Source organism: Triturus cristatus, chromosome 3_1 (assembly GCF_964204655.1).
Source record: "Triturus cristatus chromosome 3_1, aTriCri1.1, whole genome shotgun sequence".
Classification (NCBI taxonomy): domain Eukaryota; kingdom Metazoa; phylum Chordata; class Amphibia; order Caudata; family Salamandridae; genus Triturus; species Triturus cristatus.
The window spans coordinates 382,093,793-382,118,749 of record NC_140583.1 but is presented as its reverse complement, the minus strand read 5'-3'; the positions used below and the strand labels follow the sequence as shown (position 1 = coordinate 382,118,749).

General features: G+C 41.5%; 1 protein-coding gene across 4 annotated transcripts in view; it reads right to left on the bottom strand.

Moving 5' to 3' along the window:
* Nucleotides 1–24,957, bottom strand: part of WDR72 (WD repeat domain 72) — a 1,103,881-nt gene that overhangs the window by 62,874 nt on the left and 1,016,050 nt on the right. For 3 of the 4 annotated variants that reach the window (XM_085644161.1, XM_085644162.1, XM_085644163.1), the window contains exon 19: nt 3,780–3,887. The exons of the other annotated variant lie outside the window; for it this stretch is intronic. In XM_085644161.1, the coding sequence (XP_085500287.1) occupies nt 3,780–3,887 (108 nt within the window). The remainder of the gene's footprint in view (nt 1–3,779; nt 3,888–24,957) is intronic. 4 annotated transcript variants of the gene reach the window in all.

Here is a 24,957-nt window from a genome sequence, read left to right as displayed (position 1 = left end):
GAAATGCCCCCTGGGTAAAGAATACTCCCTACCACATGTTAATAAATTTCCTGTAACAAAGTGACTCTATCCGTGAAAACATTGAACACTGCATAATAAGTAAACCATTAGTCCGCATTATATTAAAGGAAGGCCGCAATACGGCGCATTGTTATTTTCCCAATATAATTTCCACAGCCTACTGAACCCCCCTCCCAACATAAGTGAAGCCCCGGGACTGCAGGTGCCCCAGTGAGCCCCCACTTTCATTTTTTTAAGAAATACCCCCGGGACCTAGCCCACCCAGGGGCCTCATCAAAATAAAACACGAGAACCCGCCACCCCAGCACGAATTGCGCCGATTTAATTTCTTTTTTTTTAATGCTTTTTTTGGCCCTGGGGTTCCTTCTGGGACCCCCTAAGCAGGTCTAGGGGGTCAGGGTGTTTCTACCCTGCCCCCTTCTATTGTTTTATATCTTTGTTTCTCAGTTTTCTGGTGACTCGCTTCTACAGAGTCACAAGATGGCTGCCAACACTTTCTGGTTTGGAGTGTTGGCAGCTATTCACAGTGAAGCTCGTGCTCGGGACTAAGGCTCCGCCCAGATATCGAAACATTTATTTTTCAATTTTCTCAGCAAATACTTAACGGATTTACACCATTTAAAAAAAGGTCGCTTTCTGAACCACGCTCTACCTTTCTGTCAAATTTGGGGTAATTCCGTTCAGCAGTTCGGGCTGTAGCTCGTCGCAAAATTTCCTATGGAAATTAACATGGGGAAAATGCGTTTTGGGACCCCACTTTTTTCTCAGCCCCCGCTTGAGTAATCATCCCCAAACGTTTCTGATATGAGCTGACCTGGATAGACTTTTTTTTGGGAGAATTTCGCAAAGATTCGTCAAACGACGCCAAAATTGTTAGCAAATCAAAAAATGTTTTTCCTTTGGAAACTAGGTTGTAACTGTAACTACCTACTGGCGACTGCCAGTAGGTAATATTCACTGAAAAAACAAAGGTTAACATAACGTTATACCTAGCTAAAATGTTCAGTAACAACGTAATGTTTTAAACAATAAAAACTCAGAAATTCACCATTTATAGTTATCACAAGTAACTAACTCATGCCCTAATGATACTATAACTCGCTCCCCTGCCAGGCACAGTTTGCTCATCAATTATTCCATTGCAAATGTTGCAGGGATATTCAGGCACATGCATCAACCTTTTTTGCGAGCGCAAACGGTACGATTCGAAAATAGGCCGTTTGCACCTGCAAAAAGGGCTTTTGCGATACATCAAAGTGTAAGGCACTCGCAATTTAAGAAATTACAATTTATTGTGATTTCTAAAAATTGAGATTGCATTTAAGGAATCGCAGTTTGCAATTCCTTAAATGCAATGCAGTGACCACTTTTAAATAGCGATTTTGCTATTTGGGGCCTCAGATTACTGAGCAATTGAACTGGTCGGTAATTTGCAAAAACTTTGAAAAATGCACTAAAGTGCATTTTTCAACGTTTCATGTTGCACACACACATGCCCTTGGGACATGTGTGTGTGCAACATGGGTGCACATCACAATTCCAGGGGTGCAACAGGGTGCCCTTTTGATACCCTTGCACCCTCGAAATTGCATGCGCAATTTACGAGTACCTATTGGTACTCGCAAAATGCGCATGCAATTTCCCATTAATTCCTATGGGCCTGTAGACCCAAAGGAATGAATGGGGAACCACTCCTTAATTGCGACTCGCAATTTCCGAGTCGCAATTAAGGAATGTTTAGGAATCACTATTTTTACAGCAATTCCTACATGCATAGGCTTTTGCGAGTCCTAAATTGCGATTCCTTAATAATCGCAATTAAGGACTTGCAAAATCATACCTTGATGCATGTGCCCCATTATCACTTATGTCATAGAAGATGTCGTGAGTGATGTAATATGTGGGGTAATTAGCAGTACATGTCGAGGGCTGAGTAATAGTTACCTTCGGGCACTAGTTATAGTAACTTGATTTAACTTTAACTGGTGAATTTCTGTTGTTTTTTTTAGATTAAAATGATACTGACCATTTCACCTAACTATAACGTTACTTTAACCTTTGTTTTTTTCAGTGAATTTCTAGGTTTTTTTTTTAACCCAAAGTAATATTTTGTTACTGTACTAAAGCCACCACTCGCCATGCAATGCCTTTGGCTATGCGCGGTGGGGGATTGGCTGCAGCACCTGGCCACAGGTCAGTTCCTGTGGTCAACCTCACACAGGCAGCCAACCCCACACTGCGCGCAGCCTTCTGCCATGGAGCCAGACCCTGTGGCTAACCAACCTGCAGGCGGCCTAACTACACACTGCACCTGGCCTTCAGCAGTGAGCAGTTGTAGGTTAGCCAGAGGGCCAGTGGCCAACTCATTCCCAGACTGCCAGTCTCACACTGCGCAGTCAGATGCCAGAAACACCATACTCCGGGACAAAATTCTATTAAAAATAGGAGAAGGGCCATAGGACCTCCCTCTGCAAGCCCCATCAGGTTCCGGTGGTCCTGTCAAAGGTGCCAAACTGAAAAAAAAGGGAAGGTGGCAGGGTAGCGCCACTCTCCAAGACTTCATAGGCCCAGGGAACCGCATCTCCTGGTTTTGGAATACATTAAAGAGAGGACGGTCCTACTCTCTGAGCCTTATTAAGCCCTGGGGACCCCATACCCAGCAGCCTATTATTAAAAAGGGAAGGGGGCTGAATGGCCTTCCCATCTTCCCCAAGCCTAATATGATCTCAGCTTCGATCTGTTGGATCTGCGGAGGCTGTGCGTCCCTAGATATACAACATTTTTTAACTTTATTTGATCAAAAACGACTGAACAGATTTACTCAAAATCACAAAAAGCACTCTTTCTAGACCAAGATCAAGCATTCTGCAAAATTTGGTGTAAATGCATTAAGTGGTTTCGGCTGTACCTGTGTTAAAAGTTCGTATGGAAAAATGAAGGTGGAAAACATGTTTTGGGATCCCCTTTTTCTAAGCCCCCGCTCGATGATCACCCCAAACTTTCCATATGCAAACTAGTAACAAAGTAGCACTTTTTAGGAAAGTTTTGTGTAGATTTGTCAAACTGCGTCAAAGTCATTAGCAATACAAAAAAAAAACTTTTCTACGGAAACATGATCCAATATTATATATACATATATATATATATATATATATACATATATATATATATATATATATATATATATATATATATATATATATATATATATATATATAGAGAGAGAGAGAGAGAGAGAGAGAGAGAGAGAGAGATAGATAAAACAATCAGTTTAGTGCTCTAATTAATTATAACAAAATAGTCGTGTCAGCTTTTTCATTCGTCACAAAGCTGTTTCCTTTCTCAGAACTTCAATTAACCAGTGCATTTGTAGTCTAATGACCCTGTGAGAGGAACGTTATTTGTATGGCACTTGCCACAGAATAAGGGTGTGGCCGTCTTCACTTTTCCACAGAAAAAGATGGGGTCCATTGGCCATATATTCCATTGGGCAGTTCCAGGTGGAAGGTCGAGGGCCGGGGCCTCTGTCTCCAACTTCCCATGTATTTGGCTGAATAAATAGCAGGCGAAAAAAGAGAGAGAAAGATATAGAGAAAAAGAGATAGTGGAGATCAGAAAGAAAGAGAGAGAGAAGAAAGAAATAGGCAGGAAAGGAGCGGGGCTGATTTGAATGTGTTTGCCAAGGTTGTTTTAAGCACTGTCCAAATCTCTGAAGTGTATCATATTATACTCTGTGGCTTAGTTGGGGCAGTGCTCACCTGGACTCTCAGAATCCTCAATGACGCGTGCATCTGGCAGCTCTTCCTTCTCAGGGAGATTGGCTGCTTTTAAGTTACTGTCATTCTTTGAAAGGGTGACTGAAGCGTCTAAGCAAAGAAAAAAAACTTGTAATGAATGGCCAAATAAAAATACTCCCTTCTGTGACATAAGAATTCTGAATTGCAAATATATAGATTGAAAGACAACCAGACACTCTAACTTCAGCCTTGGGCATATGAATGGAGAATACTGACTTTATTGACACTTAAGTTCCAAAATCTTAACACTGTCAATTCCCACCAGATACATTTATGGTTAAAGAAATGAATTTAGTATAGGAAAAGTTACAGGTCATAAGAATAAAGTACATTTAAAACCAGGTAACATTTGTGACTTCGAATATTGTAATTCCTAACTATAAAGCAATTCACATATAAGACCTAAATACTATATAGGAATCAAAAGGTAAATTCATCATACAAGTTTGCCATTAAGAAAACACACTTTGTTACTATAATTTGTCACAGTCTTTATGGCAATGCAGTAGCTGAGGACTAGCTTTGATAGTTAGTAGTTAAAATTCAAGCTTTAATCTTTTACCATATGGTTGTAATTATCAATAGTGCAGCAGGTGCCCTGGCACCAGAGCCCAACCTACCGAGGGGCCCTCCGGATCACAGTCATGGAAGTCTTTTACTAGCAAACTAGGGACCAGAAGTTCCATTCTCCTTCATAACATTAAGGCCTATGGCTCCCCTAAAAAGAAGCAGGCCACCATCACCATGTGTCTGGTAGCTAACAGAATTTGCAAAATGGACTGGACTTGGAAATTGATTTAGAAGCATTTCAAAATGCAAATACACAATTTGACTTCTGGGTTGTTGAAATTCTATTAAGGACTATCGCAACTAGTGTACAGACAGAATATCGAGTAAAAAATATCGAGTTGCACAAATATCTAGCAATAAATATCGTGGTTCAGAAATATCGACATCATGAATATCGTGGTCAAGAATAGCGATTTAAGGTAAGTAAAATCAATTTAAAGAATATCGAAGTGTTTAATATCATTTGCAAAAATATAGTTGTTGAAAATATCATTTTATAAATTAATGTTATGTATTTTAGCATATATTTTATATGTACGTGATGTATGATTTTTTTAAAAGAATTATTTGTATTTTTATTAAATGTGTTACATTTTTAATTGTTATCAAAAATAAATTATTTGAATTTTGCATTTTCCGTTCCGTGGCGAGTTGTGGGTTTGGAGGGGAATATGGTGGGAAGTAATTCAATGATATTAAATTAGTAGAATATTTTTTATTTAATTTAATTTAAATACATTTTAATTAATGTAATTTAGATTTTATAGTTTTAAATATGTAAATTAATTTATTATTAATTAGTTAATTGTTATTGTTAATTCGTTGTAATTAATTAATTATGGTAATTGTTTAGTACATGTTAGGTGTGTGCTGTGGTGTTTATAGGTGTAAAGGGTAGGAAGTAATGTATTTTCAATTTATGGATTAAATGGTTAATTAATTTTAAATAATTAATTGGTAATTAAATGTGGTAATTGTGCAATTAATTTTAGGTGTGTGTTGTGGTGTTTATAGTTGTAAAGGGTGGGAAGTAATTTATTTTTATTTGATTAATTAATTGGTTAATTAATTTTAATTCATTAATTAGTAATTATGGTATTTGTGTAATTAATTCTAGGTTTTTGTTTAGGGGTTTATAGGGGTAATGAGGGCTCCTAGGGGTGGCATTCGCAGATTGTCCACCCCCGGGCAGCTTCGGGCACTTAGTATGGCCCAGGACAGGAGGCAAAATCCAATTGGCTGGCGCTAGTAGCGCGAGCACCAAGAGCGCGAAATCCCCGTTGCGCACTTGCTTATGACGCGGTACGGTAGGGTTGTTAATTTTTGCCGGCTGTGCTTTTAAATATTGCATTTTGTGAACCTCGTTCATTATGGAGGTGGCCGCTTTCATTCGGGAAGCGCTGCACGCGTTATTGCGGCTGGGAGGGAAGACCTCATTGTGACTGGCGTCTTGTCTGAGGCTTGGGTTAGGATGGAGCGGAGAACACGGCAGGCGGCGTTGCAGCGGCCGTGACCACTTGTGAATCGAGTGAGGGCTCACCAACGCCTTCACTCGGTGCAAGAAGTTTATCGGCAGGCTCCTCACCTGTTCGTAGCCAGCAGCTCCCGCAGTCCCAGTCAGCCCAAATAGTTACCGGCATTGTGAAAAGAGGGGGGGGCAGGCCGCGCACACGCGCAGTGCCTGTTTCAGTCCCCGTATAAAGTGAAACCAAAAACGAGCCGTGTCTGTAAAGACAGACTCACGCTCTGCTTTATCTAATGAGAATGCTCCACCTAGTGGATATTCAGAGCAACTACATAGCCCTACCTTTCAAAAACTGCAAGGGTGTGGAGAGAAAAAGGTAATATTTATATTTGGCAAACAACAATTTAAAAATAAGGAGTTGAGAGTCGGTCTGTCAACTGATAGGTATTTGTCTCCCATAATATCTAGTGAGGGGGGGTTCTATTGTACCGTTAACAAATTAAACCAATGGTTTTAGATGTCCAAAGTACATTGTCTAAGCAGTTTAAGAATGACGCAGATACTTGTTCAAAGCACGCAGTTGCAGATAGCGAATAAGATCTTGCCCTTGACATACACAGCAGGACAGAGGTCAGTCAGGAGAATCGTGCAATAAAATCAGCACAGGATGGACAATGGGTGAGGATACCGAAAGAGATCCATATGAAGCTAGATTATTAAATTAAAGAACAGATCTCTGGCTGCTGCAAAGTCAAGCGTTTTTGCAGCCAACGAGGGCGAGATACAGCCAAGCGCAAGAAGGGGCAGTAGGGACAGCTCGGTCAGGCCTCTAGCGTCCTGCAACGTAAGAAGCAGAGATGAAGGGAATTTTCAAGCGAAATTTCCCACGCCGTTGGATGCACGGAAAGTGGCTCACTACGCACAGGCTATTAGTTGGAAAGTGTATGATGGTGGTATAAGAAACAGGGAGCGTCCAAGTGGCAGTAAGAGGGGTGGTAGAGTAGGGAGTATTGAGGTGGTAGGTAGTTTTATAGTGGAGGATGATAATGAATCTTTGCAAGAGGGAGAAATTATTGAAGAAGGCGAGCTATTACAAGGCTTTCAGGAATCTTTCCAGAAGAAGGGGGGGGTTTGCTAAACATGTCTCCAGAACTTATTTTTCACAGGACAAAGAAAGCGAAGGTGCTCAGAGCAGAATCAGTACAGGACATCAAAATAAGGGGACGAAGAAAAGACCTTTGATGGAAGAACATACATCTACAAACCCAGGTGTGGCGCACACACAATTTTCTCACAAACGTTTACGTGCAGATAAGAGTGTAGGAACGGACAGTGAACATAATAAAGTCACATTACAAAATACAGCTAGTCAAGTTGTTAAAGATGGTGAGATGTCAGATGATAAGGTGAAAGTTACGGTAATCTCGGATAAGAGTAACAAAGCTGAAGGTGAGGTATTAAACACATCGGGTTTGAGGTGCTTACCTTATATGGGTTTGTCAATGCCATTGGGTGCTCATTTAACTAAGGCTACAAAGGAAAAGATCTGGAAAGGGGATTTTATGGATGTGTTTTATACTTCTGCATAGGGAAATACAAGCAAAAGAAGTTTCAAGGGAGGAAGCGTGGGATTTGGCGAAAAGACCAAGGGTGTCAACCAATATAGATACATGGACATCAGCTTTCCTTATTTTCGCGAGCATATACTGCGAAAAGTTCACCGATAGGTCAGTTGCCATTTTTACATACTTAGACACAATAAGGAAAGCTTCCACAGAATTTGGGGGGTACGCCTGGTTGCACTACGACGAGGAGTTTCGCACCAGACTAGTTTTAATCCCAGATAAGCCATGGGGGGAAGTAGATAATGAACTTGGGGTTCAATTGATGTACCCTCAACGGCCTCCTCCATCCAGGCATACGGAAAGTGGCTTAGTGGTTTCTAATCGGCCTTTTCAGAGCAGACCCACCCTGGGGGGTGGGTGGGTAGTTGGAATAGACCACAAACATTCGTATCCGGCGCCTGCTGGATTTTCAATAAGGGATTCGGTGCAAAAAACCCTTGTAAATATAAGCACGAGTGCTCAAGGTGTGGTGGGAAGCATGCCATTATGCAAAACAGAGCAATCCTATTGGGGAGGATGGGTCCCAAACAAGGGAAGGGGTTTTGGCCTTTGAATCTGGAAACAAGGGCTTCTACTCCAGTTAAGGTTGACAATTTATTTAGATGGTCAAAATTTTATCCTGACACACATGAAGCAACATTACTGGAATGGGTTTTCAGAGAAGGGTTTACACTGGGATATCAGGGGCCTAGATGTCGCAGATTCGCAAGAAATGTAATGTCCGTTGATGACTTTCCACACAATGGAAGAAAGAAGTTGTTGACAGAGGTGAAAGAAGGGAGGATGGCAGGCCCTTTCGATTCATGGCCATTGGACAATCTCATATTTTCTCTATTAGGCGTGGTACCTAAGAAAACAAAAGGGGAATTCAGGATCTATCATGGCCTCAAGGTTCCTCTGTGAACGACTTTATAGCAAGGGAAGACTCCATGGTCAAATTCACTTCTGTAGACACGGCATTAGAAATGATAAGAATCATAGGGGAGGATTCTGAATTAGCGAAATGTGACATTAAGTCAGCGTTCAGATTATTACCAATGCTGTTTCTCTTCTCGAACAGGACACAGTGACATGACGCACTATTTTGATAATTTTATATTCATGGGAGCTGCGGGTTCCCAGCACTGTGGAAAGGCATTGAGAGATTTTAAAGTGTTTGCGCAAGACATGGGGGTATTTCTCTAGCGGAAGACAAAACAGAAGGTCCTAGTTGCTGTTTAACATATCTCGGCATTGAAATAGATACGCGTAGAATGGAAGCTAGACTCCCTGAGAATAAAATAATTGAAATTACCAGTTTCTTAGAATATGCAAGACAAGCGGACAAATTGACATTGTCTGAAGTTCAATGTTTACTAGGCCATTTGAACTTTGCCTGCAGAGTCATACGGGCAGGCAGAACATTTTGTAGGCGTCTGTTTTTTTTTCCATGTCAGGCATTAAATTACCACATCATAGAATCAGGATAACTGCCAGCATGCGGGCCGATTTTGAGGTGTGGTTAAGGTTCTTGAAAGATTTTAACGGTGTCACAATCTGGTCGTTGAATGAGGACTTTGTTTGGCAGATGCAGTTATTCTCCGATGCTTCTGGTGCTAATGGTTTCGGCCTCTTTTGGGAAGGAAAATGGTGCCCAGAGCAATGGCCAGCCAGATGGGTAGCAGAAAAGAAAAGCATAGCATTCCTGGTGTTTTTTCCGATTGATAGCTGCTTAGGCTGTCTGGGGATTGAAGTTGGCAAATAGAACGGTGATGTTTAATGTTGATAATAAAACTGTAGTTGATTTAGTAAATGGGCAGAAAGCCAAGGATAAGCAGTTGTTAAAGTTGTTACAAACATTTATGCTAGGGTGTTTAAAGTTTAACATAATTTTTAAGGTTAAACATATTGCGGGAGTGGCAAATAAAATCGCAGATGCCCTATCTCGTTTTCAGTGGGAGAGATTCCGTGGTTTGGCGCCCAGAGCAGATTTACGGAAGACTCAGGTACCCAGCGAGATATGGGATCTGTTGAACTGACTGCTCATCAGCTCATCGAGAAACTCATTAGCAAAAAGTACCAAATGGGCATACAGAAGAGCTTGGCTGTGCTGTGTATAGAGTTCATAATAGTGCAGGTTTGCGGCAGTGTTGAGAGGACACAATTAAGTTCATTATGCTCAATATAAGTAGGAGCATCTCTTCTACCATAATAGCTGGGAAACTGGCTGGTGTGTCATTTTATGGGAAGTTCTTTTAGGGATACGAGCCATCAGCAGGGGAGATGGGTAAGAGAATCCTGCAGGGTTGGGCAAAGACAAAAAAGAGAGGACAATATGAAAAGAGAGCCAATTTCTTTAAAATTATTGTATAATATCACATTTAGTTTATAGGAGATTTGTTTTTCTACATTTGAATATCATTTGTTCAAGCTATGCATGATTTGGCTCTTTTTTGTGGCGTTCAGGATATCGGAAATGTTAGGCAATGCTCACAATGATGATCTCAAAGTACAGAACGTTTCTCTGGTCCGATCATCTCTATGTATTTTTCTTGAACGTTCTAAAACAGATCAAGCGGGTAAAGGTTCAAGAGTAATATTACAAAGCATAGATGGACCACTGTGCCTCAAGTAAGCTTGGTTAGATTTTCTAGTAGTAGGAGGTGCAACTTCAAATTTTGTTTTTAGGCATCTAGATGGATCTCGGCTAAAAGCTTCCCAATCGCTGTCAATCTTGAAGAAGTCGTTAAAGAAGCCGTGAAAAAACCTTCTCAATTTTGGTACACACTTGTTCGGCATTGGTGTGGCTTCAGAAGCTGCCAGGTGGGGATTTTTTCTCAGTGATGTCAAGAAACTAGGGCTCTGGTCCTCAGATTGTTGCTTACGTTATATTAGAGAATTAGATTCTGAGCAAGGATATTAATTGTTTTTCCTTTTCAGGTTTGATGGCAAGTTTATTACTGTCACAATGACAAGTTTGGATAATTGGACATTCGTTTCATTAAATGGGCAGCAAAACAAGCAGAGAAAAAGCATTTCGAGAAGAATTTGTGTTTTAGTTCTGAAGAAGTGTCCGTGTCATGGTTCGGGAAGAGTGGCATGAAGTGGGGTCAGCTAATGACTTTGTTGAGCGAGCTGTCTTGTAAGATTAGACACAAAGTTGTTTTGATTGACCTAGGGGAAAATGAATTAGTGCAGCTAGCAGGTCTTGGGTTACTTATAGAGATGAAGACAGATTTAGAACTTTTATCAAAGACCTGGTTCAAAGCACAGCTTGTGTTAACCCCATTAATGCCACGCAGATTTTGGAGAGGGGCGGAGAGATTTACGGCAGTTGACAGAGCAAGAAAAAAAGTGAACATATCTCTTCATCGTTTTTGTTCTGGTAATGGAATATATTGGTTAATTCATGACAAAAATCACAAAAGAGGACTACCAATTCTTTAGACATGATGGCGTCCATTTATCTTTTATTGGTAATGAAATTTATATATAAAACGTAAAAAAGAGATGATCTCTAAAATTCTGCAAATACAAACATGGTGTTGATAATTTGCTGTTGGAGCGACAGCATCACTGTTAGATTCAATAGATACACAGGTTGTTTCATGGTTTTATTGATTACACTCACCCCCTCTCCCCCCTTTACATCCTCCCCTCCCTTCCCCCCCCCTAAAAAAAAAAATCCTTAGACGGTTGTAGTAGGGTCTTTGTATATATGGAAAATACTTTATCACCTGTTTGGTGACAGTGTGTGTTTTTATGTGCAAATAGATATAGCACTGCTTCATGAACTAATAAGTGGTTTCACCTGTTTGGCGACAGTAGTGGTAGTTTTATTCAATTGATGACAAGCGTCCAGATAACAACGGAATACCTTTCCAATGGGGGGGGACAGGAAAAACACCTGGGTTAGGGTTTTTCTTGGTGGTAGAGTTGGAGGAGATCAAGACAGGCAGGAAGGGTTGGGTGCATTAGGAATAGCTTCGGACAGAGGGAAGCAAGGGAGCGAGGTTGGAGGCAAGAGGTAGGCAGGAGAGTTAGATAGGGGTTTGGGGAGGAGGATTAGGCCGAACAATGTTGGGGAAGTTTGTTGTTGGGGAAAATTCTTAGGGGCGGGGGGTGAAAAGTTTAGAATATGTATTAGTGAGGCCTGAATTTTATATGATTATGTATTGATTTGCCTACCTGTCCAATAAAGCAGCCTTTTACCCCACTTTGGCCTGAGGACGTGCTTATTGCCCGATGAGGGCTCCTGGGGGTGGCATTCGCAGATTGTCAACCCCCGGGCAGCTTCGGGCACTTAGTATGGCCCAGGACAGGAGGCAAATTCCAATTGGCTGGCGCTAGTAGCGCGAGCACGAAGAGCACAAATCCCCGTTGCGCACTTGCTTATGACGGCGGTAAGGTAGGGTCGTTAATTTTTGACCCACCCACCCCCTTTTCTGTTTCTTCAAATGAGTAACATTAATTTCTGCAGGTTTATACAAAAAATGTTTCTTAAATGTTGGTGGTTGTCGTTTGGACAGGTGGCAGAGTTGGAGGAGATCAAGACAGGCAGTAAGGGTTGGGGGCATTAGGAATAGCTTCAGACAGAGGGAAGCAAGGGAGCGAGGTTGGAGGCAAGAGGTAGGCAGGAGATATAGATAGAGGTTTGGGGAGGAGGATTAGGTCGAACAATGTTGGGGAAGTTTGTTGTTGGGGAAAATTCTTAGGGGCGGGGGTGATAGTTTTGAATATGTATTAGTGAGGCCTGAATTGTATATGATTATGTATTGATTTGCCTACCTGTCCAATAAAGCGGCCTTTTACCCCACTTTGGCCTGCGGACGTGCTTATTGCCAGAAGGTGTTAAGAGGTTTCTTTTTTATTATTACATGTTTGTTAATTGATATTAAATAAATTATTTAAAATTTTATTATGGTAATTGGGTAATTAATTTTGTGTGTGTGTTTTGGTGTTTATATTTAATATTTATTATTTTATATTTATATAAAAGTCTATATTTTATACATCTATATTTTTTACATCAATATTTTTTAGTCAAAATATTCTTGTACTTACCTGTTGAAGTATAGGAGTAGATATTTTTGCTGTCTATATTTTTTACTCGATATTTATAACATCCATATATATTTTACATCGATGTGTCAGTGAACCATCCCAACCCTTTCCTCATTACTAAAAATCCCTCACAAAACATCCCAAGATATGCTAAGGCTAAACAAAGAAGTCTTGAAAGCGCTCACATGACAGAAATAGCTTTGCAATGGAGAAGTGACATACTGGAAGGACAAGTAGTTACATATCACTGATACATTATTGCATATAGTCCTGCTGCATGAGACCGCGGCAAAGTGGCAGTTCCTCTGAGAACATACATTGAGAATGTTACTGGCAAAATAGAGGTGCAGGAAATGGGACTAGGTCTCACATTGTTTTTCATAGAAGGTTCGACAGCATCAAGTCATCTCAATGATTGACTGTAAGGAAAAACGTTCAAGATGATGACAATGCTCCAAGTAGAACATAGTGATGGAGATCAATGATTCGACCTAGGCCCTTGGATTGATATTTAATTTAGTCACTGTAGGTTCTTTTGTGTATAATGAGTGGGATAACTGACGTGGGTGTGTAATGAAGTTGTCTTGTCCTTAATACACTTCTCCTATTGACACATCTGCAACAACCGGAAAAGCCACATACACAATGGATAAGGGTAGCTACTCTGAGCAGAACTCATACAAGTGTGGTGTCTGTGTCTTGCTAAAGTAACTTCTATGGCAATATGGTAGCCACCTAGTAGCACGTCAGCAGCACACTATGTTTCCCGACCTGTGCTTTCTGGGAGTTGTAGTAATGGGTTACTTTCACTGAAGCAACTGGACTGACACATCAGACAAAGGTATGTAATTGTACAGTGGTGATCTGACAAAAAGGATCTACGTTACACAATCTTGCTAGTACATCTGAATATAACAGGGAGTTCCAGATTGGAGTGTTATTGTAAATCTAGAGGAGAAATATGAGGATTCTCTCCTATATGCACTAAGTTAACAGAGATGGATGGTGATGATGTCTAGTCTGCTCAGCACCCAAAATCTGACAGAAATCAAATTAGTGCAGGAATGGAAGGCATACCTTTTTTTTGCTTTCTCTAAATTGTAAACATAAAGAAAGAGCCCCTTCCATTGCTGAAAGGTTGGGGTGAAGGATCAAGCCAGGCAGTGCCATACAGAGCCTCAAAATCGCCATAGCTATAAAAATTAGCTCAACCCCAACATCTATATTTAATTCATCAACACCCAGCTGCAAGAGCTGAGGTGAAGGCGATATATTCACCTTAAGGACTTCTCCTAAAAAACCTGTGATTTCTAAGACTACTGCTTTTAGGCAGGGGCAAGAAGAGAACATGCGGACCAGGTCTGCTTTGGGTTCACGGCATCTAGGGCAGCGAGTCCCTGCCACCATGCCCCATTTTGCAATTTTAGCTGGTGTTATGTATAAAACAAAGATTTTTTATAATGATGAGTTTGCAGGTTTGATAAACATAAAATCGAACCCTCAGCTCAAGTGATTTCAAGAAGCCAGAATCTGCCAGGTCTAGCCTCGTCTGCCATTTTTTATCGTGTTTTTCCAAATCATCCAGAAGGCATTCCTAAATAATAGATTTCTCACATTCAGACACCGCCCTTCCATCTAACCATCAAGATGTTCTTGTTAATATCTCTGAATAGTTTAATTGACCATAGTGGAATATTGTGACCAAATGAGGACCATTTTAGAATGGTTTTGACTACCATCTACCAAACTTGTCCAACCTGTCTAATTAGATAGGGAAAGCTTTGTGGTATAATATTCCCTGTGATGAAGACCCCAAGTAGAGCATCAGATGGATGTATTTCAGCTAATAAATTCTTCTCTTGGGTATTATTATCAATCCTGAGCACTGCACGTTGTAATTGTGTCCCCACATAGTATAGGAATAGGTCTGCGAGACCAAGCCCCCTCCCCATGAACCACAGGAGTTTGTGTGGTCAAATTTAACTTGAATACATTTCCCAGCCCAAACAGAGGAACGCATAAATCTGTTTAGGTCATGGAATAAGCTGGCCCTCCTAGAACACATTGAAGATTGCAGCATATAGAGGCATTGTGAAAGAAATACCATTTTCCCATAATAAAGTGGTAGCATTGTCAACAATTCTACAGAATGTGTGAGGCCTGTCAATATTTCCCCATATAGAATTTATATTGGCCTGTTACCTCGTTCATGATTTTTAATCCCAAGTATCAGAAGTGCTTGATCTCCCAATTCATCCCCAGTTCTGGGAGAGCATGAGCATTCATGTATCTAAGACCACCCAGTGGAAAGCGCCTTGACTTGTGCCAATTCATTTTTATTCCTGAAACCTTGCCAACTTTGTTTAGTTCAATAAGGGGTATAGGTACTGAGTGTATTTTTTAAAAAAATAAAAAAATAATCCAAAGTATTATCGGCATAAAGTGACAAAATATAGTTCAATTTATATGCCATTGTACCCTTGCTGTGGTCCTCTCATAGTATACATTGAATCTATTAAGAAAGTTTGGTCAGAATCCCATGTTTCCATGAATAGCCAGATATATTGCCAAGCAACCTGTTCTACATCTGACATCACCAGGGCATAGACCTACTTTGTGGCCATCAGTGAATGCATATGTGTTAGCTTTCTGATGTTGTGTATTGTGCTTCTTCCTAGAACACAGCCTGACTGGTATGCATGGATTAGAGAGCCTACTACTGAAATTGTGTTGTTGTTTAAGGCCTTACTTGCTCATTCACATACGTGTTTAGCATCAACAGAGGGCAATATGATGGTGATTGCACTGGATTCCTTTCACTTTTTGGGATCAATGTAATCAGCACTTCTCTTGGAGTGTGAGGTAATTGCTTCACCTCATGTGTCTCTTAAAAGACTTGTAATCATGTGCCTGTTTTTAAAGAAGGCGTTACTTGAAATCGTTCTGTAGGAATACAATCTGACCTTGGATTTTTTTGTTTGTTTATGTTCTCAGTAATCCAGGTAAATTCTTCCCAAATCCCACCCAAGTGCAGGCATGAATATAAGTACACCTACCTACAAACTAGGCTAAATGGTTCGCTGTGTTCTCCCCCGAATCTAGAGTGTAGATCAGCTAAGTAACCGTTCTCCCAGCCACATAAAACTCCAGTAACTACTACTAGACTATTCTGGATTGGTTTATTTAACTCTGATAACAATCAGCTAATCCTAGATCCAGATTTGTTGTCATTAGCTCTTACCTTGAACGTAGCCATTCCAGATTTGTCCATCAGAGGGAAGGGTACTACTATGCCAGCAAGCAGCCACCAGTTATCTGAAGAGCTTATCTTATCTTCCCTTCAGCACATGTACATTTGGTAGACAAACTATGCTCTAGTCATTCCCCCTCACTGTTTGCACTATGTCTACCCCATAACCTTTTACTAGCTCTTGTAGATATATTCTATTACATCTACAGCATAATGTGTCGATGTCACAATTTTTAAATTTTACGGAGTTTTATATAGCGCAAACTTGACCCAAAGGTATCGGGTATCAGAGCGCTTTACATAGCACCAGTTGCATTACACAAGGACACATTCAGGTTTTGTTAGGCACGGGGAGATTAAGCGATTTGACCAGAATCACAAGATGTTCAGCGTCATTGCCGAGACTCGAACCCGGTTCCCCAGATTCGAGGTCGACGGTCCTAGCCATTAGGCCAACTCCTCTCCCCATTTAGGTGTCTGAACTTCTTATTTCATTGTTCCAATGTTTCAGGGTATTAATCAGCAATTACCTACAAGTCTTTACCACAAGGGGTTATGATGATGCATCATGGATGTGAGAGTCATCAAATATATCTTAAATTCTCCTCTAACATGGTGCTACCTGCTTGCAAAATTATCTAAGGTAATTGTGTTTCAAGGGGATGTGGGGTATGTGTTCCTTGTGGTCTTATTATTTTAAAATGTACCAATCCCTTGCTGCTTGAGCTGCAGGAGCCTCTAGCTCTTTTTCTTTGAGATACTTTGTCCAACGTATTTATGTAAGTCCTCACTTCCTCTGGGTATTGAAGACGCTGCTCTTTACATTCGCTATTACTTGTCGTAGATTTGGGAATATGTAGTTCATAGACTCAGAGGCATCAACATGTTCTACTGTTTGTAGGATACAGTCCCCGTCTCTGTAATTGGGGAAACTGGAATGCATGCTCTTCAATGTGCTCCGAGTGGAGGGTCTGGAGACCAGGGCTCTTTGTGCACTCCTTCTACTGCAAACATGGTTCATATTGCCTGGGGCTGTGTACCTGTGGGAAACATTGTTTGACGAATAATTCAGTTGACATTCCTTCTAATTGTTCGCGAAGGCCCTCAAATCTCAAGATATTTCGTCTGGAGCAGGCTTCATGTCTTATCCTCCATCTTCCGGGGCTTTAGTTAAGGCACTCAGTGGGACATTCATTCCCGTAAAGCGCCAACTTCAAGTTTCAGTCCTTTTCCTTAAGTCTGGTCTCAACAGGTAGTTACTTTTTTATTGTATAAAGCAAGTGGGCAATCTGACCAGTCTTGTCTTCTTTCTTGTCTGCTTGGCCTTGATGAATCCCACCTGTTCTGGATCAAATAAGGAAGATGTGTGACATTTAAACCTGTAGTTTAAGGTCATCGGATATATAGTAGCAATGGGTGTCTACATAAGGTGCAGTACATCTAATGTGTTAACCAGTTTTATTAGGAGATTCAGAAACAAAAAAAGTACATTTTTTGTGGACCTGCCTAGTCAATCCATTGTCCCCTGAACATGCATTGCACTGCTTGCACTTTTTCTTTGTAGACTTGAAAGTGGAGTTGCTGTCTTTCTATGTAAGATGGTTCCTCTACCACAGACCTTTGAATAATCTGTCTGCAGATGTTCTGGTCATGTTGTCAGCAGGGTAAAGCCACTTATAGAAGGCATGCAGTTATCTGATCAGATTCATTTTCCTATATTACATCCTACTCACTCAACTCCCTATGTTCGTTACAAACTAGGCAGATGTGTTGTTTTGCGTCCATGTATAATAAATGTGTTCATTTTACTGCTTTATTTATCCAGCTTTTGTTTTAATGTTGACAATGTATGTTTCACTCCACAAGTAGAAAACACTTTGTTCCCGCCTGATCAAGATTGGAATTCTAATGTTGACTGCATGTTCCAGCACTTATTTCCATAGAACAGAGCTCATTGACTGAACATAAGCGGTTCGGTTCGTGGCTGCAGCGAGTATTTAATTCTGTGGAGACTATTTTAATCATTTTAAATCCTTGCCTATTTTGCACAATATCTTAAATACTGAAGTTTTACCTGCTAATTTGCACATTGCGGTTTGGGGGAAGGAGCTGTGTTCAATCCTCCAGGAGGGGATCTTCAGGCAGGGGCATTGGGAATCCAGGTCAGCGGTGTAGCTGCGATGGCTTCCACGTTAGCCCTAGTTCAAAAGGGGCGGATGACGCGGACGCGCAGCGGAGCAGAGCTCATTGACTGAACACAGCCGTTCGGTTCGAGGCTGCAGGGAGTATTTAATTCCGTGGAGACAGTTTTAATCATTCTAAATCCTTGCCTATTGTGCTAGAACCCCTGGTTCTCCCACAAGAGAAAAGTTTTCTTATTCCACAGACCAGCTGTATGTTCTTAGAGAGACCTGGCCACATAAATGTGGTCACATAATCAAGCCAACAAGCACCAGGAGTAAATGTCCTCACTGTTCATTTGAACTAGGCTCCCTAGCCACAGCCTCAGCTGTTAAGACACCATCTTCTCAGACTGTTTTTAAAATGTGCCTATTGAACTGCTGTTCGATGCCAAAGCACGCAATCGAAATCCGGCTACTGTTGGAAGAAGAAGACCCGAATGCCCTGTTCCTTACTGAAACATGGCTCACCAACATATCAGATCCGGTGCTGGTCCAAGTACTCCCCCCTGGATATTTGATCCAGAGGCAAGATCGGGAATTGAATAAAGGAGGTGGCCTGGCTATTATTTATAAAGATAATATCAACTGTCGTATATCGGCAAGTCTGATTCCTGATTGTGAAAGTTTCTCTTTTGCACTTGGTTTTTCCCATAATTGTACCTTTTCTGGGGTCTTAATATATCGGCCACCAGAAGCTCTAGGCCATTTCAGTAGGGACCTACCTGAGATAATAGCCAAGTCAGTCAGTTCTCTTCCCAATTTCTCCATATTAGGTGATTTTAATATCCATTTTAATGATTCTGCTTCACCTATTGCAGAGGAAGTGACTGACAGTTTGGATGCTCTTTTACTTAATTTGAAAGTGACTGGCCCCACTCACCGAAAGGCCATCTACGTGACTCTATCTTTTCCAACATTACCAACCTTGTTGTTGAAAAGCCAATTCCTATCCCTTGGTCGGATCATCATATGATTTCCTTCTCATGGACACCTCTGGTTAGCAGTCAGCCAGAGGAAACGGTTAAAAAATAGAGTCGTAACTGGTCTAAACTCCCCACGGAGTCCTGGGCGCAATTTCTTGGTAATACCAGACCCGTGCTTGGGGATGACCCAGAAATCGCCAACTGTAAGTTTAATAACTGGCTTGATTCCTCTTTAGACTTGCTGGTCCCCAAAAAATGGATGACTAACAATAAACATTCCAATACAATAGCCTGGTACACTCCCAAGCTTAGAGAGTTGAAGCAAAAATGTAAACCCTTGGAGAGAAGTTGGAGGAAAGATTTCTACACCATTAAGAAACCTAAATACAGAGAGGCTACTAAAGCATACAAGGCAGAAATTAGAAGTGCTCAATCCCTGTACTACGAAAAAAGGATTATCTCAGCCTCCAACTCTGCGCGAAATTTTTCAGATTGCAAAATCTCTTCTTAACCCCCCTCTCCATCTTTGCCCTCTGATATTATTTTAGGGCGCTGCAACAATCTGGCAAAATTCTTTTTTTTTTAAATTGCAGATATTTATTTGGCTTTTTCCCCTACTCCAGCATTTCTAAATACCTCCATTTTGGAGGACCAATCACGAATGCCTGATCTCTTCCTACAGGCAATTCCTCCCATGGAAAGGAAATGTCTTAAAAAACTATCTTAACCAATTGAAATCTGGCTCCCCAAGCGATGTGGGCCCCCCACTATCCTGAATCAGGTCTTTGGTATGGTTTCCCCAACTATATTGGACCTCATTAATATTTCACTGTCCTCTGGACTCGTTCCCTCTCTTTGGAAACGGGCCATGGTCAAAGCCCTTCTCAAAAAACCAAGTGTGGATCCAAAAGTATTCGCAAATTACTGGCCGATTTTGCTTTTGCCGGGATTTTAAAAATTTCTGAAAAATATGTGAACTCCATTCTCTCCGCTTTCTTGGAGAAGAATGAATGCTTTCATCCCTCACAAACCGGCTTTAGACCCCAACAGGGCACAGAGAGCGGCCTATTGGTAGTGGTTGAAGAAGCCAGAAAAATTCTGGATGTCGGCGGCTCCGCGGCAATTGTCCTGCTTGACCTTAGTGCGGCTTTCGACACGGTCAATCATCAACTACTTATCTCGAGACTCAGAGAGGTAGGAGTGACTGGAACAGCCCTTAAGTGGCTAGAGTCCTTTCTGGATGGCAGATCATTCCAAGTATTTGAGGATAACTTTATTTCTGAAAGTATGCCTCTGAGATGCGGGGTGCCTCAGGGTTCTTTCCTGAGCCCCATGCTTTTTAATGTTTATATGAGCCCCCTGGCTGAGGTTGTCAAGCCCTTTGGCATTCGAATTGTCACCTATACTGAAGACCCTGAGCTGATTGTTTCCCTTAACCAATCTGATAATGTGGAAACTAATTTGCCCAACTGTCTGGAAAGGGTCTCTGCATGGATGAAAGGCTCATTTTTAAAACTTAATGGGGCTAAAATGGAGCTAATGTTCTTTTGCAAAACCTCCACCCTGAATACCAGCTCACTCTGGCCTAGGTATTTGGGCATCATGCCTCCTCCCAAAGATTAGATCAAAAGCCTTGGTGTTTGGCTGTATCATAATCTAAATTTTAAGGAGCAAGCATGGAAGGTGGCAGGTACCTGTTATGGGATCTTGAAGATGACAAGGAAAATTCTTCCCCTGCTACCTTTCAATGCTAGGAGACTGTTGGTTCAAGCTTTGATTCTTTCCCGACTTGATTACGCCAATGTGCTTTATCTAGGGTCTCCATGCTCAACGATAAAAATACTTCAGACTGTATAAAACTGTGCAGCACGCCTCCTCATGCAGGTCCCTAATCAGGAATCTGCAAGACCCTCTATTGCCTCTCTCCATTGGCTTCCGGTCGCGGAAAGAGTTCAGTTTAAAGCTCTGTGTATTGTCCATAAGACTTTATCGACCGATTCTCCGATCTATTATTTCTTCCTATTGCCCCAATAGGCCCTTGCGTTCTTGGAATAAACATTTGACAATTGTTCCCAGGATAAACAGGTCGCGGAGTGGCGGACGCCTGTTCACATACAACGCAGAGAAATGTTGGAACCAGCTACCTAATCATATCCGTCTTGAGGACAACTATTTATCTTTTCGAAAACTCCTGAAAACCTTTCTGTTTTCTTAATGCCTAGCTGTAGTACTGTGATGACTCTGCTCCTAGGGCTGGGAGGCCTTCTGGTAGCCATGTGCTTTAGAAATGCAAATTCATTCATTCATTACAGATCTCATCTCAAGCCAAATCATTGCCTCTGAAGTCTCCTCATTGTCAGTCAGGAGATCAAACACCCTCATCTGATCTACTAACTACAAACAGTTGATGGGACTGTTCACAGAATAACAGCCTAATCTCTACATGAAAGGCTTCTGTTCATTTGTATCTAGCTCTACTGAGGAATTGAAGAGAGCCTAGTCTAACAAGGTGATAAGTGCAATCTTTGCTTAACATATGCTTCTATATCGGGACTGTAGAAAATCATATCTTAGTTATGTTATGCTAGTAATATTTATAGAGCGCGTAGCTACCCGTAGGCATCCCAGCGCTAGCAGAGGCATCAGACAGTTGACACAGCTTAATAGGTGGGGTTTTGGAAAAAACATGTTTTCAGGAGTTTACGGAAGGACAGGTGATTGGATTCTGAGCACAGATGGAGGGGGAGAGCATTCCACAATTTAGCAATATAGTTATAGTTATAGTGGAAGGACCGACCGCTACATCTCACCCTTTTGATTATTGGGACTGAAGCTAGGTACAGGTTGATTGATCGGAGGCATCTTCTTGGGTGATAGGGGGAGATGATGGTCCGAATGATGGAAGATCCTTTCTTCCAGAAGGACTTGTGGGCAATACATAAGGACTTGAATTGTATTCTTTCCATGACGGGTAGCCAGTGCAAGGTCTTCAGTGCAAGCCTTGCAGATTGGCTGTAAGGGATCTTAAGAAGCACAAGTGCTGCGCAATTCTGAGTGATTTTTGGTTTAGTTGTGATTGCCCGTGGGGGTCCTAAATACAGTGCGTTTCCGTAGTCGAGACTCGAGAGGTTTAGGGTTTGGATCATGAGTCTCCTTGCCGAAAAGGGAACGAGCAGAAGGACTTTGCGGAGCATTCGTAAAATGCCTTAGCAGAAAGCGGACAGTTTCATCGCCTGATAATCAAATTTGAGTGACCGATCCAACCACATACCCAGACTTTTGTTCTGGTATTTTGGCACAGATGGGGGCCAAGACAGCTTGGCCATACTAATCCAAAGTCGGAAGCGGCTGGATTACCCAGCAGCATAAGGTCCCTCTTTTCTCCATTAAGTTTAAGATAGGAGGATTCCATCCATTTAGCTACTTTTCCAAACAGGGACCTAGGCAGGGCGGAGAGTTTTCCTGATGATTTAAGGCCACAACTAGTTGGGTGTCATCGGCATAGGTGACTATCTCAATACCAAAAGGAAGGACAATCTGTGCCAGGGGACTTATATAAACGTTAAACAAGTTCATCTAAGTTCAAGTTAAAATCCCCTAATATAGTAAAATTGGAGTGGTAGCCTGCCAAATTGGCAACAATTTCTGGTAATAGTTTAAAAAGTTGTCCATGGGCTCCGGGGGGGGGGGGGGGATAGATTAGAATGCCTGAGAGGGTGTGGGTGGGTGAGAACGTAATAGCAAAGGAGAAATGTTCACAATCAAGTAGAACATTTGGGACAATACGGCATTTGAAGCGATCTTTTAATATGATGGCAATGCCACCTCCCTTCCCCTGTTCCCGATCTATCCTCAGGTATGGTATCCCAGCGGAAGGCATTGCACAAGGTCTGGTTCAGACTCACTATTGAGCCATGTTTCGGTTAAAAACAACACATCAGGACACTCCTCTTCAAGCAGGATAGTGATTTCAGAGCAGTGTTTATGTAGGGATCTGCAGTTTAAAGAGAGCATTTTATATAATGAAGGGATCAGTGGAACAGGACGGGATTTGGGGGTAGAGAGTGGTTTAAAAGAGAAGTGTGGGCAAATGGGGACATCCATAGCTGGGGAGATAGAGTGTTAACATTTTTCACTCTTATATACATGGGTAGTTAATGTTTTGGACATCTGACCATTGATGAGCGGCAGAACAGTTCCTTGATGCAAGTGCCTTTTCCCCCAAAACACAAACTATTTTAGCTATTAAATTTGCATCCTTGACATTTTTCTCAGTCCGCTTCAGAAGTCTGCACACGCCATGCAGGTTGCAATGTCAAATATCACATCTGAGTTGGGAAGTAAGCATTTGGCACTCACATCCATTACTTCAGGGTGAGAAGCAGACACTCTACTCTGAAGGCCTGAGTGTTAAATAAAAATTGAACTAATTTTTCAAAATTAAATCTCTGAGATGCAGAGCTAGGAGCCCGAGCAGAATGCACCTACCAGCTTGGATTGCTGAGCCCAGCAGGGTGCAGGCCATTTTTTATCCTCTCCCATCCTATCTGGACTGGGGAGTGGAACTTTTGGGGGTGTGCTCTCCTTTGGTGGTGTAAATGGTGACTCTGTCCGTCCTGGGGACACAGCTTACACTTGGACTGCCTCTGGGTCTCCTAGCCCGAGGACCACACAGCTGCCTTGAAAGGATTTAACTACGATTTGAAATCACTCATGTAATTCATTAAGTAAGTTTGAATCACTGATTTTTTTGTTCTATTGTTTTCATCATTTAACAATCTTCTTGGTGGTGTTTCATTCCTTATGGTTGATGGTTCTCCTGAAAGGGAGCAATTCTCAGTCCGATCACTCACTCTGATAAATCTGGAGCAGAACAAGTCACTTATTTTATTTTTTCTTCACATGGGTGTATCTTTTTATCTCTTACTTTGATCTTTCATTGATTTATAATCTATGGAATATTCCACTTGTGTAGGGGTCACTCAACATTCAAATTCCTCCTGAAGATGGTCTAACGGATACCTTCACCATATAGACCAAAACATTGACAACTACACCTAATTTCTTTGTGATTTACTTTCTTTAAGGATTTGTTTTCTGTTGATCAGTTACATCTTCTTTCTACACGTATTGTTTGGAATAGGTGCTCACATTAGTGGCTATGAGGTGTTTGTAACAACAAATCATTTGTAAACCTAAGTCACTCTGTGCTGTTTTATATTGACATTTGTAATATCTTTTTGTACCCTCTGAAAAGATTTTCTTCATTATGAAATTTGCATCTTAAACATTTACACCCGCTCAAAGAGAGTTTTGTTGCAGATTTGTTTTGATTGAAATGAGTGAATTCAATTTCTAAATTCCAATGTGAGCTACTAGACAGAGGTTGCGACCTTCGTTTGCATATTGAATGCTGAATTGAGTATTAAAAAAGAAATCCCTTGTAGGCACAATTAACTGCCAATATATAGATTATCCAAGCCTCCAAGGGTCTATTGGGTTTCCCAGTTCTTCTTGTAGTTACCCACCTAGCAGCATTGGGTGAATCTTGTATTCACCTTGACTCCTGACTCCCCTGCTCCCTCACAGCTATACCCCCACAACCCAGACCCGGATCCACCATCTGGGCCTTCACTTCCACCGGATATGCTCCAAGCCATAGTCCGCTTGTGATACTTGCTGTTACGCTCTACTTTCCCTTTTGCTATGTCAAACACGAACAGGCAGCCTCTTTTCACTGAGGCAGTAATGGGGAAATTGTCTAAGTTCATAAAAGACATGGATCCCTCAGCAGACCCCACTCTGGAGGTCATCCTGCGGGAGCTGAGCATACTTAAGGCCACGCTTTTGGAGGTAGCGAAAACATCTTCAAAACATCTGCAGACACACAGAGCACTTGTCAGGACATTGCCTTGTTCAATTCCAGGCTGACTGCAAAGGAATCGTGGCTGGACCAAATTGAGAGGAAGATCGGAACCCTCCAATGACAGAGAGCAAGACCACTGGCATCTTCAACATTAACTAGTGGAACTGGAAGTTATCTCTTGCCCGGGACAATATCCGTGTCTCGTGGGTGCCAG